Source organism: Thermomyces lanuginosus, assembly GCF_041956635.1.
Source record: "Thermomyces lanuginosus strain ATCC 200065 unplaced genomic scaffold VTN49scaffold_31, whole genome shotgun sequence".
Classification (NCBI taxonomy): domain Eukaryota; kingdom Fungi; phylum Ascomycota; class Eurotiomycetes; order Eurotiales; family Trichocomaceae; genus Thermomyces; species Thermomyces lanuginosus.
In genome coordinates this window covers 1,463,050-1,477,926 of record NW_027192365.1, presented here as the reverse complement: position 1 = coordinate 1,477,926, position 14,877 = coordinate 1,463,050, and the positions used below count along the sequence as shown (strand labels likewise).

At 49.6% G+C, this 14,877-nt stretch overlaps 4 protein-coding genes across 4 annotated transcripts; 2 read left to right on the top strand and 2 right to left on the bottom strand.

Annotated features, from left to right (window-relative positions):
* Positions 1–1,614: 1,614 nt before the first annotated feature.
* On the top strand, positions 1,615–2,741 carry VTN49DRAFT_4594 (uncharacterized protein; the record flags this gene model as incomplete). The annotated part of the gene is made up of 4 exons (XM_069412557.1): positions 1,615–1,731; positions 1,791–2,026; positions 2,087–2,516; positions 2,580–2,741. The coding sequence occupies 4 exons, from the start codon at positions 1,615–1,617 to the stop codon at positions 2,739–2,741; spliced, it is 945 nt and encodes a 314-aa protein (XP_069267789.1).
* A 1,968-nt stretch (positions 2,742–4,709) lies between these two features.
* VTN49DRAFT_4593 (uncharacterized protein) lies at positions 4,710–5,839 on the bottom strand (the record flags this gene model as incomplete). Its single annotated transcript, XM_069412556.1, has 4 exons — positions 4,710–4,874; positions 4,931–5,179; positions 5,445–5,657; positions 5,717–5,839. 4 exons carry the CDS (start codon positions 5,837–5,839, stop codon positions 4,710–4,712), a joined length of 750 nt encoding a protein of 249 aa, XP_069267788.1.
* A 3,410-nt stretch (positions 5,840–9,249) lies between these two features.
* Positions 9,250–10,396, top strand: VTN49DRAFT_4592 (uncharacterized protein; the record flags this gene model as incomplete). The annotated part of the gene is made up of 4 exons (XM_069412555.1): positions 9,250–9,372; positions 9,421–9,656; positions 9,712–10,150; positions 10,232–10,396. 4 exons carry the CDS (start codon positions 9,250–9,252, stop codon positions 10,394–10,396), a joined length of 963 nt encoding a protein of 320 aa, XP_069267787.1.
* Positions 10,397–10,607: 211 nt separating this feature from the next.
* Positions 10,608–13,892, bottom strand: VTN49DRAFT_4591 (uncharacterized protein; the record flags this gene model as incomplete). Its single annotated transcript, XM_069412554.1, has 7 exons — positions 10,608–12,156; positions 12,215–12,645; positions 12,699–12,842; positions 12,901–13,275; positions 13,329–13,639; positions 13,694–13,752; positions 13,819–13,892. The coding sequence occupies 7 exons, from the start codon at positions 13,890–13,892 to the stop codon at positions 10,608–10,610; spliced, it is 2,943 nt and encodes a 980-aa protein (XP_069267786.1).
* Between the last annotated feature and the right edge of the window lie 985 nt (positions 13,893–14,877).

Here is a 14,877-nt window from a genome sequence, read left to right as displayed (position 1 = left end):
GCTTTCGGACTCGTCATTCTTCTGCTGACCTTTGTGCATTCCTAGTGGACGGCTTTTCCCGCTGCAAATCATGCGGGGGAAAAACGGAGATCTACGAAAACCGAATCTGAGGTGAACTTTGCCCATCCAGGTTTAGTGAAGTCACTTTATCCGGTGGAATTTGGGAGTTCTGGCCACGCCCACGTGACTTGGTTGGATCTTGAATGGGTATGGCGGTCTGCAACGAACTACTCATGTTCAGTGGATAATCTACTCCGAAAGACGATTCATTTGGTCAGGGGGCATGTTTTCAGTTATCCCGTCGGGACCTCCGTACATGAATTTACGTCTCGGAATGAGAGGAATCTCTCGTTTGCAGCAATCTTGTCCATTTTGACTGATTTCCACGTGGGCATATGGCACTGGATGCGTGCTGTTCATCACTTCGTGGGGTTTAGGGCTTTTAGGCATGATCTGGTCATGGGAAATGCAAATCGGTGTATGCCTGACGAGTAGAAACGAGAACCGTACTATAGAGATGGCATGTGAATGTGTTCTCTCATTCCATTCATTTGCTTCACACCATGTTGTTTTGTAGTTCCAAGTTCCGATGCAACGTTTTCGGTGATTGGAGAAAAGAAAAAAATGTGGACTAGTACTAGTTATGATTTCTATGCTCTGACAGTCCCTACTCAGCACATGAAGCATTGAGAGATTTAGTTCAGATTGCTTAGCGCCTTGTGAATTGCTTGTCTCCGGAGAACATCAACAGTAAAGGTTTAGGCGGGACTTTATACTTGGCTTTCGACTTTCAGTTGTTGTAACCTCCGAGTTGGGTCGCAAGCCACAGACCGGCACTGATAGGTACCTGGGACGTTTTCCCCGAATCTTCGTTGTTACCTATTCCGGATCTGCCAGCTGACATGGAACCCCCTGGATGCGCAGGATCTGGGGAAGGAGAAACTGGGCCAGGGGTAGATTGTAGACTGTTCTTGTCTGGCCATTGAGATCTCCTTTACTTTCCCTTCGCAGTATTCAAATATTTCTGTACAACAAAGCCCAGGATCAACGACTGCGATCTTCCAACGGGAGATCATCCACGTTTGACATTCAGCCCGAGCATCAAGTAGATTGCGAGTCACGCTCATGCCCGCTGTGGTTTAGGCGAGCGGGTCTGCTGGACTTAGGGTTGTAGTTGAAATTTGCCGTTCCGGAGCCATTTCGCGCTAATAGATTAGCTTATCTTGTGATGGTTCCTGGCTTGAGAAACGATCTGCGCTTCTGGTTGCAGGAGATGGACTGCACGCGTGGTTGCGGATCAATTGCAAGTCACATTGTTGGACCGGATGGTCCTTCTGCCTCCTGTCCGTGATGAATCTGCGGGGTTTTCAGGCACGATCCTACGAATGTGACCGTGGATGACGGGGGAAACATGCTTCGGCGGATTAGCGGTCGTAGGAGAGAAGCATACTATATAAGCTGCCCATTTTCCTGCCCTCGTTGCTGTGCTCAGGTCACAGGAGAACGGAGGCAATTGAACGACGACTCCCTGCCGTTCGACCTGCTACTCTCCTTGCGTTTTTGCTTCGCTCCTTGAAAGTGCTTTGACTTGGTCGCTCCTTGATCGCAAACACCATGCGTTCCCTTCCGATCCTTTTCGCCGGTCTGGCCGCTCAGCTGGCTTCGGCGTATCAGCTTGTTGACGATTACGGCAGTGGAAATGGCTTCTTCGACAAGTTCAACTTCTTCACCGTACGTTTCCCGCGTCCTATGATCAATTGTTCGTTCAATCATTGACCCGAATAATCCAGGGTGACGATCCCACCCACGGTTACGTCGACTATGTGAGCCGGGATGTGGCTGCAGGCGCCGGTCTCATCGGTGAGCGGGATGGTGGCACCTACATTGGTGTCGACACCACCAATGCCGGTTCTGGCCGTGGCCGCAAGAGCGTGCGGCTGGAGAGCAAGAACACCTATGAGCACGGTCTGATTGTGATCGACCTTGCCCACATGCCGGGCTCGGTCTGCGGCACCTGGCCTGCCTTGTAAGTTCCTTTGGTCCTTGCCTGTCTTTAAAGACTCGACTCTGACATGGAATCAAACAGCTGGACCCTGGGCTCTGGCGACTGGCCGAACGGCGGGGAGATTGATATTATCGAGGGTGTCAACGAGGACAGATTCGACCACATGGTGCTCCACACCAGTGATGGTTGCGTCACCGATAACACCGGCTTCACCGGCACCCTGAGGACGTCGAACTGCTATGTGAACGCCCCGGGGCAGGATGCCAACGCCGGCTGTGGCATTGAATCGACCGACCCGAACTCGTACGGCAGCGGCTTCAACAGCATTGGCGGTGGTATCTACGCCACTGAGATCACCTCCAGCGGGATCAACATCTGGTTCTTCCCTCGTGGCACTGAGCCTGGTGATGTCCTTGGCGACAACCCGAACCCGGCTGGTTGGGGCACCCCCGCTGCTAAGTTCTCGGGCAGTGGCTGCGACTGGGAGGGCAAGTTCAATGCCCAGCGACTGGTATGTTCCATCTTTTCAGCAACCCCTGGAGTTGAAAACAGGAATATACTGATGACGGCATAGATCTTCGATATCACCTTCTGCGGCGACTGGGCCGGCAACGTTTGGAGCAGTGGTAGCTGCGGCAGCCGTGCGGCCAACTGCGTTGACTTTGTTCGCGACAACCCGTCTGCGTTCGGCGAGTCTTACTGGCTGGTGAAAGCGCTCCGCGTGTACGCCCCCTAAACTGGGAGCTAGTCATGTATATTTCGGCACTTCTTCTCGGGGTGCTCAGTTGCATTGTTTTCCTTCGTGTTGATAGCTTTGCGTGTGTGATTTTGACGTTTCGGTCATGCCATGACAAGTGTATATGTAACCCAGAATGGCTGAATGATAATGATGTACGATACTGCGGAGTATGTGATGCAAGTAACTTTGAATTTCAATGTTTCCACGAATGCTCGGGCTATACGTTCGATTTGCCTGCCGTCATAGGTTGTTCTTTCGAGCAGTGTGGCTGATTTCACTAGAAATCGTGCTTGTGCCGTTCGCCAGGGATAGGAGTGCTCGTAGCTCTCTCCTCTTGAGGTACCTGATACCAGATGTATATTTGAACTGCACAGTCAAGGTTCTTGAAACTGAAATTAAACCGATGATTTGGTCAAGACAGAAATAACACCCCACATATCGCTTGGTTACACGTCTGAAATTAAAGAGAACAGCATTCAATACTCACTGTTATCTGTCGATCTTGAGCTTTGGCAAACAGACACAAGACCGAGCTGTGGCAATGCCTTATGCCCCAATAAAAGCATACTGCAAAAGTCTCTCCGAATTCACAGTCACTCAAGCTAAGTATTCAGCAACTTATGGCCTGCAGCAAGTTTTAGAGACGACGTTCTTCTATTGTTCAGGTGGGTTTTCATTATGTGCCACTCTGATAGCCTGCCTTCAAGTGTCAGCTTCGTTGAGATGTATCGATGTCCGCCGAATCTCAGTCTGCAGGCAATGGCGAAATTCGACAAGAGCTGGGGACTGTCACTTGAAGTTGGCCGGACGGTTGAAGTGGACACTGATGGCATATCGCTTTCTCAATCTTTCGAAAGTCTTTGGAAATCAGTCGCTTGTCCCCGATTCATATTTTGCACGACAGCGGATAGAAGACTGGATAAACTGCGAGAAATCGATATGTCATCAGAATCCACCTCAATAGTCCGGGCAACGCCAAACAACGATCTCTGGTTCCCGTCAATCCCAGGCTGCCTTTCGCCTTCGTTTGCTTGCGAGACTCGATTCGTGAAATCCGAGACACGTTCAGAATATAGCCCTTAACAGTCAGTACTCCGCATCCTACTCATGCACGGTGTCGGTTTGGATGCGACATTCGCTTAGGAACCCGGATCACCCATGTCTCAATCATTGTCCGCGCAAAAGGTGATAGTGTACTCTGTAGAGAATCATAATGTCGATAGGCTACTATTTCAGTAGATATTTGTTGGTGAACATCTTTTTTCTGATCGCCCATTGATAGCGAAATGTTGAAAGATGAGAGGAGGAATTGCACTGCATTTAGGTCTGCCGCGAAGGTGAAGAGGTGTATTAAGGAAAAAGGGAGGGTGCTGTGGCCGGCAGCCCCAGCATGCAAAACAAACAATACAAACATAACCAAAAATAGAAGGATAGGTTGGTACGCTTCGGGCATACAAGTAGTTAGCCAGTCCCGTGGATTTTGGAACTTACCAGGCAAATCCATCGTCACAGAGCCTGGAGGTGAGCTGTTCCGAAATCAGCCTAACCCAGTCATTCAATCAGGTGATTTCTCAACCCTAGGTTAGTCCTTTCTGCCAAGGTGTGCTGCATGGCTGCACAATGTCGGTCATCTGCTTTGTCCTGGTGCGACTGATTCCTTGCAGATCAACTTCTGCTTCGACAATGCTCTAGATGGACAGATGTATGTCACAGTAGCTGAGAGACGGAATTACTTACCGAGCTTAAATGTGAAGAGACTTAGGCTCTCCTCCAGTTTTTGAACAGCAGTCAGTCCTCTTCAGAGAAATCATATTCTTCCTGGTATGATAGAAAGGACTTTCTGAATTCAATCAAGTAAATGACAAGAATGCCGGGGAGGACTGGTCACTTGCTGAGCAGCAAATTGACAGAGGTTACGTGCAGGCAGTAACCCCCTCCCGCTTTCCCAGAACTCAGTATACAACCTTACAGCGGCTTGTACACGCGAAGCGACTTCACCAACCAGTATGATTCACGGAACGCGGACGGATTGTATCGAACGAACTCCTCGCAGGACTTCGCGCGGCCGCGGCAGCTACCAAAGTCCCAAACACTGCCTGCCCAGTCACCGCAAAACGTAATGTCAAAGATCTATTTTTCTCAGCATATTTCCAGATATTGATAGTGAATCAGTAATGACCACTTACAATTCTTTGTGGTCCGAAACGCGCATCCCAGTTACAGCCGCCCCAAAACTTGGCGGTGGGTGTGTCCCAAGTTTCCGGGTTCAAATACTCGCTGTGGATGTCCCATGGCTCGGAACCACGAGGGAAGAACCAGACACTAATGCCAGCCGAACTGATTTCGGCAGCATATATGCCGCCGCCGATTTTGTTGAAGTTCGTCCCAAATGAGTTGGGGTCGGTGGACTGGATGCCACAGCCGGCGTTGGCATCCTGCCCCGGGGCGTACACTTAGCAGTTCGACGTCATCAGGGAGCCGATGAAGCCGCCGAGTTTGGTGGTGCAATTCTCGCTGGTGTGGAGGGTTATATGGTTGAAAGTGTTCTCATTGACACCCTCAATGATATCAATTTCTCCGCCGTTCGGCCAGGCACCGTCTCCAACAGTCCAGCTGTTTATTTGTTGTTCACATCAGAGACCAAATTTGAGACACAGCAGGTATGATTGGAGCTTACAAGGCAGGCCAGGAACCACAAACAGAGCCAGGCATGTGAGCAAGATCGATGACAATCAGACTGTGTTCATATGTGCTCTTGCTCTCCAGCCGCACGCTCTGCCGGCCACTGCCCGAGGCGAGATGAGTATTGTCAACGCCGATATACGTTAACCCGTTCCAGTTACTACAATAGCCTGCACTGGCAGCTGTGTCCCTGTTCACATACTCGACATAGCCGTTCGTGGGATCATTGCCCTGGACCATTGATCAATGGACTGAGCTGAAACATGAGACGGTGATGTCAGAAAACTTACAGTGAAAAAGTCGAATCTTTCGAAAAAGTTGTTTCCGACTCCATAATCATCGAAAAGACCATACGCCGCGGTGGCCAGTTGCACCAGACTAGCCGAAGCCCAAAAAAAGGGGGGGGAACGCATTGCAAATGTGATTTAAGGAGCGACCAGGACGATACACCAAAGGAGTGATGTGGTGCAAAGGAGCGAATAAAGCCGAGCAGCGGTTCGCGGTAACTGATCTCTTGAACGAGATCATGGGGCCTATATAGGGAATGGAAATGGCCATGTTCCATGCTGCTATTTTAGGAGGGATGTGCTATGAACGTAGACGGCAACGCGTCGGAAAACGCAACCGGCTCATCGAGTTGACTGAGAATAGAGCAAGAACAAAGAACCATGAGCTCACGCACTGCCCAGAGTCTGGCGAGGATTTGCTAAATCCGGCCTAGAATAGAACCGTACTTGTGTAAGAGTCAAGAGCGAAGAGCATCGTGTGGACGTCCCAGCATGAAATGCAGGATATGCAGCGAAGGAAGGAGAGATACGAACATGCACTGAAGATCTCACTCTCTTGCCTGGCACTGAAAGCTTCAGAGTGAGAGGAAGACATGTTTAAGCCCGCGGATACACATCATTCATATAAAACCATTCGTTCTTTCAAACGCATACGCAAACGCGCCAATCTAGTCTGGACTGTTTATGAACAGCTCATTGAAACAACTCCGCCAATGATGATGCAGACAAGCGGAACCTGGGATCAAAAGCGGTGTATATCCTTTGTTAGGGTTTTCTGAACAAACCCGCAGAGAAGGGACTCAACAGAGATACGGTCCAGATTTATCCGATGTAGACGTACAGAGTACGGTCCAGGAAATTGTTCAAAACGAGCGGTGATTTTCGTCCCCATTCACCATTACCCGCGACATTGTCCATCTCGACAACAAAAGCACATGAAACATGGTTCTAGAGGAATGGTTGATCGTGACTGCGCGCAGATAAAGGTATGTCCATTCGTGTCTACGCAATGACTGAAGAGACCATGTACTCTGTTCGACAGATGGCAGAGAAGCGGAAGCCTCATTGCAGGCTACTTAAGCAGCCTTTCTCATCATCCTCCTATATGGGCAGGCGTGACCTATACACTTAACTCGATTATGAAACAGGCGAAGTGATGGACTGGACCGAGCAGATCAAAACGTACCTAGGAAACATTTGAGGTTATGAGGCAACTCATGAGAAGTAAAACTCCATTCTGAGATTTCTGCGACAAATACACGCACTCTGGTGTATAAAGTCAGGCAATTCTAGCAGTGCCCGCAGAGTACCTACTTTGCGCCGTAATGAATGTCGGCCCAGAACTCTGTCAGAAGAGGCTATTGTCTGGAGAATTACGCAGCCGAGGTCAACGTTGATTGCGGTGCAATATAGGTAGTTATAACGCAGGCACTGAAGCCCGACTTGACAAGGACGACCGGAGTTGAATCATTGAGGGCTTCCGACGGCTCGAGGTAAAATGTATCTTTGAGGATATGAACCCGAGGCTGCTTCAGCATCTCTTCCAAGCTTTCTTCCCAGATCTCGCGTGTACGGCTTTCGAATGGAATTGTCTCCGGAGGAGACGGCCGTCGAGTCGCCGGACGGAGTAGCAGATTTGCATTTCACACGCATCAGATTCTGAGACTTTTGCCAACATCGCAGCGGGTAACGAAGAGTTAACTAAGGGTGATACCAGCTGCTTGTTCGAATCTTCAACTAATCTCCGTTATCGCGGCCAGAATCCCAAGAAAGCTCGTTCTTGAAACGAGCATATTACGGCAGACAATGCCACCTCTGGATATGTGACAAGCAAGACCAGAGCTGGGTCAAGATTCTGCAAATCTTTGCCCGACATGCTTGTTACAATCCAAAGCCGCAAGTGTTTGCTCTAAAAAGAAAAAGAAAAAAAATAGTACGAGAAAGAGAGAGAGATTGGACTCTTGGTGAACCATTGTAACGGTGACAGCATAAAGAAATCAGATGATGTGGATGAAAAGTTCCTTGTGCACACCTGTGAGATAACCCAAAGTTATGAGCCTATAGTAGGTAACAATCACGTAATGCCGAGTAAAATTACGAGTATTGAGTTCTTCATATCGAGATAATTGACTGGGTTACCTGCTCTATGGAAGGAAATGTTAAGAGTTGTGTTTTGTTGCGCAATCAATGTGATATTACACTGTCTCTCTCTCTCTTGTTCGCAAGAGATAACCTATCACAGCGTTTTATAGGCAAGAATCGGATGAGTGCGGAACTAAAAGAGTTCAAAATAGATATTCAGTTTCAACACTGCCTCTTCAGCCGTTTTCTCAGCTATATTCAGTTTCCTCAGTTCCTGCATTTTCTGTAATGTCGTATTTGCAGTGTCATACACCTGAGAATCTGGCAATACCCTTGACCACTGGGTTAGTGAGGTTACTTTAGGTAACTTAAGCTTCATGCTAACTTGATTAGGTTGGTCGATCTTCCTGCCACCGATGCCCGCTCATTGCCCACTTGCTCGCCGACTAGCCTGTCAGAGCCAAGAAGTACCTGGCGTGAATCCCGAAATTAGAGCCACAAAGTCTGCCACTGGCACCTCTGCAGCATCTTAAACATGCCTAATATGAGATTAAGTTATGAGTTTCCAAGGTTTTACTAGAGATAATGGCCTACGGCACACAAGAAAATGCTCAGAGCACTGATGCGGATTGTTTCCGAGCCCGCAGCCTTCACCTCTGACAAAACGGACTCTGCCTCCTAGTACAGTAGTATCATCTCTAACAGTACAATATGTTTAATGATGTCAATGGGGCAGATGTGCTAAGAGTGTGAGAATTGACTCGATCTCGAGGCTCCTGTCATCATTTACTCCTGGTATCATTTCGGACAGAGGACTCTTAGTTCTCCGTAGTCAAATCTATTTATGCATTTGATGAAGTGGCCGACAGATCAACGTAGACCAACCTGCGTACGAGTAGGTAACCCGCCATTCTGGATGATAATCGAACATTGACGCCGAATCGGCCTAATCCTACTACTGTATCGGTCCTTGGAAGCTACGTTCATGAAACCCTAAAATACTCCGAATGGTGCTCCACCCGCCTCGTATAGGCCGGCTTCTGATGTGCGATTTCCGGAACGCTCAGGACATCAAGAGGTGTTTCATGTCTGAACATTTGGTACAAAATTGTTTCTCGATCTCATACCTACCTGGGCTTAGCTACTCAACGGCAGTCCCGAGATTCGCTCCAGTCTATGTTCCTTGGGGTCCAGCCATGGTCCTGTCACGTCCGTTGCTAAGAGCGGATTATGATCCAAATCAATTCAATGGACCGATGCTCTCTTAGTGTGCTGCAGCATCCTACCTGGTGCCCATTAAGCTCGTGCCACCTCCAGAAAAAGTAGCAAGTATATAGAAGGTCAATCCTCCCCGTAGTGGCCATGTCCCTGTTCAAGCGAGCAGTTGTTGGCCTCCATTGCATAATTCCACTCGATTGGATAGGCCCATATAAGGTTCTTTAAGCACTTGCACCATGCGTTCCGTTCCAATCTTGGCCGCCTTGGCCAGTCTGGCTCAACTAGCCACGGCAGCATACCGCCTGCTTGACGACTACGGCTCGGGCGACGCATTCTTTGACAAGTTCACTTTCTTCACTGTAGGTTCCTTCAGGCAGGGACGTAGGATGACTAACTGATCCGGTCAGGACGACGACCCAACGAAAGGGTACGTTGACTATGTCAGCCGTGAGGTAGCTTCCCAGGCCGGCTACATTGGCGTCCAGAACGGGGCAACATTCATCGGCATGGATAATACCAACGTTGCCTCTGGCCGTGGCCGGCAGAGCGTGCGCATCGAGAGCAAGGCCAACTACAAAAATGCTCTGATCGTCCTGGATCTGGCGCATATGCCAGCATCTGTTTGCGGCTCTTGGCCGGCTTTGTAAGATACGCCTCATTGTATTTTCCTTTGGATCCATAGTCTAATATCGAAAAAGCTGGACTCTCGGAATCAGCAACTGGCCATATGAGGGCGAATATGTCGGAGAAGTTGACATCATCGAGGGTGTAAATGAGCAAAAGAAAAACACCATGGCTGTGCACACCAGCAACGGGTGCACCATCGATGGCCAGGGCTTCTCGGGCTCCCTGCTGGCCTCCAACTGCTATATCTATGCTCCCAACCAGGACTCCAACGGCTGCGCCATCGAGGCCGCCGATCCGAACTCCTACGGCACAAACTTCAACGGGAACGGCGGCGGTATCTATGCGACCGAGATCAGCAACCAGGGTGTCAACATCTGGTTCTTCCCTCGTGGCACCGAGCCCGCTGATATTCGAAGCGAGAATCCGAATCCGTCGTCCTGGGGCATGCCCACCGGTAGGTTCGGCGGGAGCGGCTGTGATTGGGAGAAACGCTTGAATCCTCAATTTATTGTGAGTTTCTCTTCTCCCTATTGACCATCGTTTTGGAAGATCTATTGAATCTTTGGACTTGATCGTTGCTGACAGCGGTAGATCTTCGATCTTACTTTCTGCGGAAGTTGGGCAGGAGCTGTTTGGCAATCCGAAGGCTGTGCCAGCCGCGCCAGCACCTGTGAGGACTTTGTTCGGGACAATCCGGGCGAGTTCAAGGAGTCATACTGGCTCATCAATTCGCTTCGCGTGTACGAACCGTTCTAAGGAGCCCCTGGCAAAAGTCAGTCGGATCAGAGTCACATGTGTTCAGCTAATATGTACATACATAGCCATTCTGCTCGCTGTACATAACTGATTTTCTCATTTTGAGGGTTTATCGCTTTTAAGTGGCAAACGAATCCTAGAAAACATAATCGCAACGCACGTCATTAATCTAATGGAGTTTCGTAAAACGTATATATACAGTCCCGTAAGCCTATGTCATGAATCCAATCGTATCCCGATCATCATCCGTTAGCCGGCCCCATTCCAGTAGCAGCCGGAAGAAGTAAATCTCCATGTCTTCTTTGCGCAGGACTTTGTGCGCCCATTCTCGACCCTGCTCAGCAATTCGTTCACCCTCGTGGTGATGTGGTTCCATGAGCGTGCCTCCCAAGCCATCTCTAACCCCGGCAAAGTAACCAAATGTCGACCAAACATCATGCAGCCGAAGGTCCTGAGGCACGAAATGGTACCACGCGGTGAGTCGTGAATCTATCCATGTTCGAAACAGGGCTGTCCGGAACGGGAGGCTCCGACTTTGGAGGAAAGGGATGAATCGTCCGCTGAACCCGGCACCGTCCATATCGAACAAGAACCGGCTGCGCCAGTGATCTTGGAAGTCTATGGTGGTGTCTGTCGCGTTCAATTGCGCCTCTTGGACCTGACAATCCGAACACCGGTCGACCGGTTTGCCAATACTCACGTTGACCCTGAGCCCGTACCGTTCTCGCGGTTCCACCCCTTTGAGGACTTGATAGCTGTAGCTTTTATCCTTCGCCGCCTTCCGCATCAACATTGTTATAGATCCCTGTTTGTTATTTGTCATCAGATGCGCCATCCGCTGTCGCGTCATACCCTGCCATTCTCCGGAAATGCTGTATCCTTCCGTTGTCCTACCGAGCCAGAACAATTCTTTTTCTTTTTTCATGTACGGAACATCGGGCCGCTCTTTGGAAGGGCCGTAGGTCACTTTGTCCACATAGTTCCACGGACTGGGAAAGAGGATGTCCGCAAAACCCTGTACCTTGCTTTGACTGAATACTGGAAGAAGCTGAGTAGACAGCTTCGCGTCTGACGGGCTAATAAAAAAGCCATGGAGGTGCTGTAGATCCGGCTGATGACAAATGTCACCAGCAGCCGTCCAGTTTGACACAAATTGGCCTAGCGAATGTGGCCATATGCAGCCCAAACACAGACGGTGTTTGACCCAGAAGCTTCGGCTTCGTGCCGGCGAAGAAGAGGGACAGATGTGCCTGACGGCATCCCACGTTGGGGACTTTGAGTAATCCGTGAAGAGAGGATCCCGGTTCTGGTCCCTGGGTTCGATTGATTTCCAGCCAGCTTTCCGATCGACAGACCACCTATTCCGAACGACCCTCTTATCAGATATTTTGGACGAACTGGCTTCTTCTCTCAAATGCAATAGTGTCTCCCACGGTACCGCTAGCCGGGGTTCGTCGTTCAGGTTGAACACCAGATCCATGTCTGGTAGGTGCTCCACAAAGGGTTCCATCATCTTGACCGCGCCTTCAACCATCCATCTGTGTGTCGGTAGAGTGTCTTTCTGTATATGAACATTTCCGTTACGTATGCTGATAGCGCCAACCTCGTTGGATGGATTTGTCGCGAGCGTATGCGTAAGCTCTCTGAGACGCGCTGGAGAGATGGCCCGGAATGGCAGCAAATCCGAGTAGATTTGGTCAAAATCGTCGATGATGACGGAATTTCTTTTCGTTGCAAATTCGTACCATTTATCAAAGTTCCTGTGTCGCAGGCTCTCAGTACTCAAGTCACCCGAATCCACAACACGATAGGACTTACGGCGGCGGGTGTTGGTGATAGCGCCTTCTGTATTCGGAAACAGCATCCTCGAGGTTTGTACTGATCCTAACTTGCTTGACATACTCTTGGTGCTGCTGCCGACCTTCGCGAATGAGCCGGTCTATTGGTAGCATGTCAGACGTGTTGGTCCCGAGGTAGGTCATGATCAACCCAATCGCAGCCAGGATTGCAGTTGCTCTCAGTGCGTAGCGCCCGACAGATTGCGACAGAATGGAGTCATAGTCAGAAATTGTGTCTGCCCGAATAAACATAACTGCGGCTACAGCGACTGCAATTACGGCAGCAATTGTCCATGGAATCGGGATTGTAGGAAAAGGGTACCGTCCAGCCCTTATGAACATTGACAGACGCATCGAAACAACAATAAACTCCGCAAGCAAGGACAGTCTCAAGATACCATATCTGGGAATCTGTTCTCCAAATTCAGCATGCTATCATGCGCGGTCACGGCACAAAGACTTACAGTAAGGGCCATGGTCGCAGAGAGCGTGACCATCAGAACCGTCACTGAAAGAACGGATTGGTAGTAATCCAAGTGAGTTGACAGTGACGGCAAATGCAATGCTGAGCTAGCCATTATCTGACCACCCCAAATGGCACCAGCAACCTGACCGAGACAGCTTAGTAACTGCTAGATGGCCTCATATTGGCATGTCATAACATACCAGTAGTGCCCATCCCCAGTGCGCCAGGGCCTCATTTTCCCGACCAACTTCAGACTTGGAAAGTAAAATTTCTGTTGCATATGCAATCAAAGCAACATCCAGAAGTACGGTCACAATCTGCAACAGCTGCATGCGAAGAACCCCACCAGCCACAGGGAAGCAGATGTACGTGGTTGAGCGGCTTTCATTGAGGGATGAAGTCAGATAGCCAGCCAGATACAGCAAGGCTGCGGACATGGAAAGCTGCCAACTTCCCTCTGATGTGGATTGCACTGCCGGACGGTGCCACTCGGAGCGAGATTGCACCTTCAGTCCTAGAATTTGCCGTCGTTGTCGCACATGACTGTAAATCGCAAGCAAGAGAGGAATTGCGTACTAGTAGAAAGTCATCAGCCAAGTGACCATATTCCATAACGACTCAATCATACCGCAGATTCCGACCGAATGCACTGATCATTGAGCGTCATGTGTCGCAATAATGCCACCCGAAGCAGTATTAGGCCGATCTCTACTAACCGAATTGGCGCGAAGGAAATGCGATATCCTCTGACCCGCACACTGAAGTATTCCTGCTTCGGAGAGCTGCTGGATGACGTCTGAGATGGTTCGACGAGAGGGATTTCGCTATATCCAGTCGGTTGAGAATCCGGACCGAAGGCACGAATACCGAACCGGCCCAGCAGGACGAGGATCGCCCCAGCAATGAGGCATGAGAGAACCGCCGACTGCAGTGGACGATCTCCCGAGCAGTTAGTGACGGCATTGTTGAGAAAGTCGAGCTCTGCTAACTTACCGAAGGCGAAGGTGGTATCATAGGATTTCACAGCCCATAATACTTGCAGCAAATACAGCCTGCCTCCAAGTTTCATCAGCGCATGGTCGACCAGACGCAATACTACATTATTTTCTTAAACTGACCCGACCACGGATCGCAGCATGGCCGTGCGAGGCAATGCTAGCGATCCGGTTGTTATGAAGTCCGGGAGGCGCATGGTGTGCCAAAGCAGAGCAGTCTTGCGGCCTCTGCTACTTCATGGTTGCGATGCGAACATAAGGCTTGCGTGGCAGTGGCTGCTGGAGAGGTCCAGCGCTGTGGATCAAGCGTCTGTTTCCCGTATTATGATCGACAAGTAGCTGAAGCAGTACCAGTGTCACTGTCAATACGCTCTCGAGAGCTGGCCGCAAAATGAGCGACCCTAAAATAATTATATATTCATGGATTACATTTTTCTTTCATTCCCGTGCCTGACTTATCTCCATCTGACTCGTCAGCATTCTTCAATAGTTCAACCTCCGCAGCTCGGCGCTCTGATGTCATTCGCCCGTCTCTCCATATCGGGAAAGAGGCTTTCCTTTTCAGTACGCGCTAGGTGTTGATATGCAGTTCGCCAAGACGCGCAAAATATTGGTGGCTCTATCAGCCCTATCAACTATCATAGCCTACCCATGCCAACAGTTGTAGGCGAGAACCAGCTCTCCTCGAAAGCGAATCTTTTTGGCAAAGAGCTTGCTTCGCTTTACCGGGGTTGCCCGGTTATAATTGCCTGAATTTCTGTATTACAGATTACTTACTGTATGATTGGTGATTTCTTCCCTTCGCGTGCTGTCGTCACAATACAGGGAAGTTTTCCTGTTTGATTGGCTGCTGGTCTATCCTGCATTGTCGTTTATCCAATTTATTTGATCGGCTATTTCGGACTAAAGCACTTTGGGATGCGAACCAAGCCTGATCCAGAATTTCAGATCGTTCTCTGAGCTTCTCGTGTAAGCCTTTTTTCTCATAGCAATATAGAGTACGGCGCGTTGATGTTTGGATATTTGCTTGCAAAGTGCAAACATTCCCCGTTCAGACAGTTCCGAGTCCCCGAGAGAGCTTTGAGCGCATGCCGTCAATTTCCGACCAATTAGAATTCAGTGTGCTGGATAAAGGATGGCCCAATCACAATACGCACAGCTGAAGGCGGTGAAGCCTAGAGG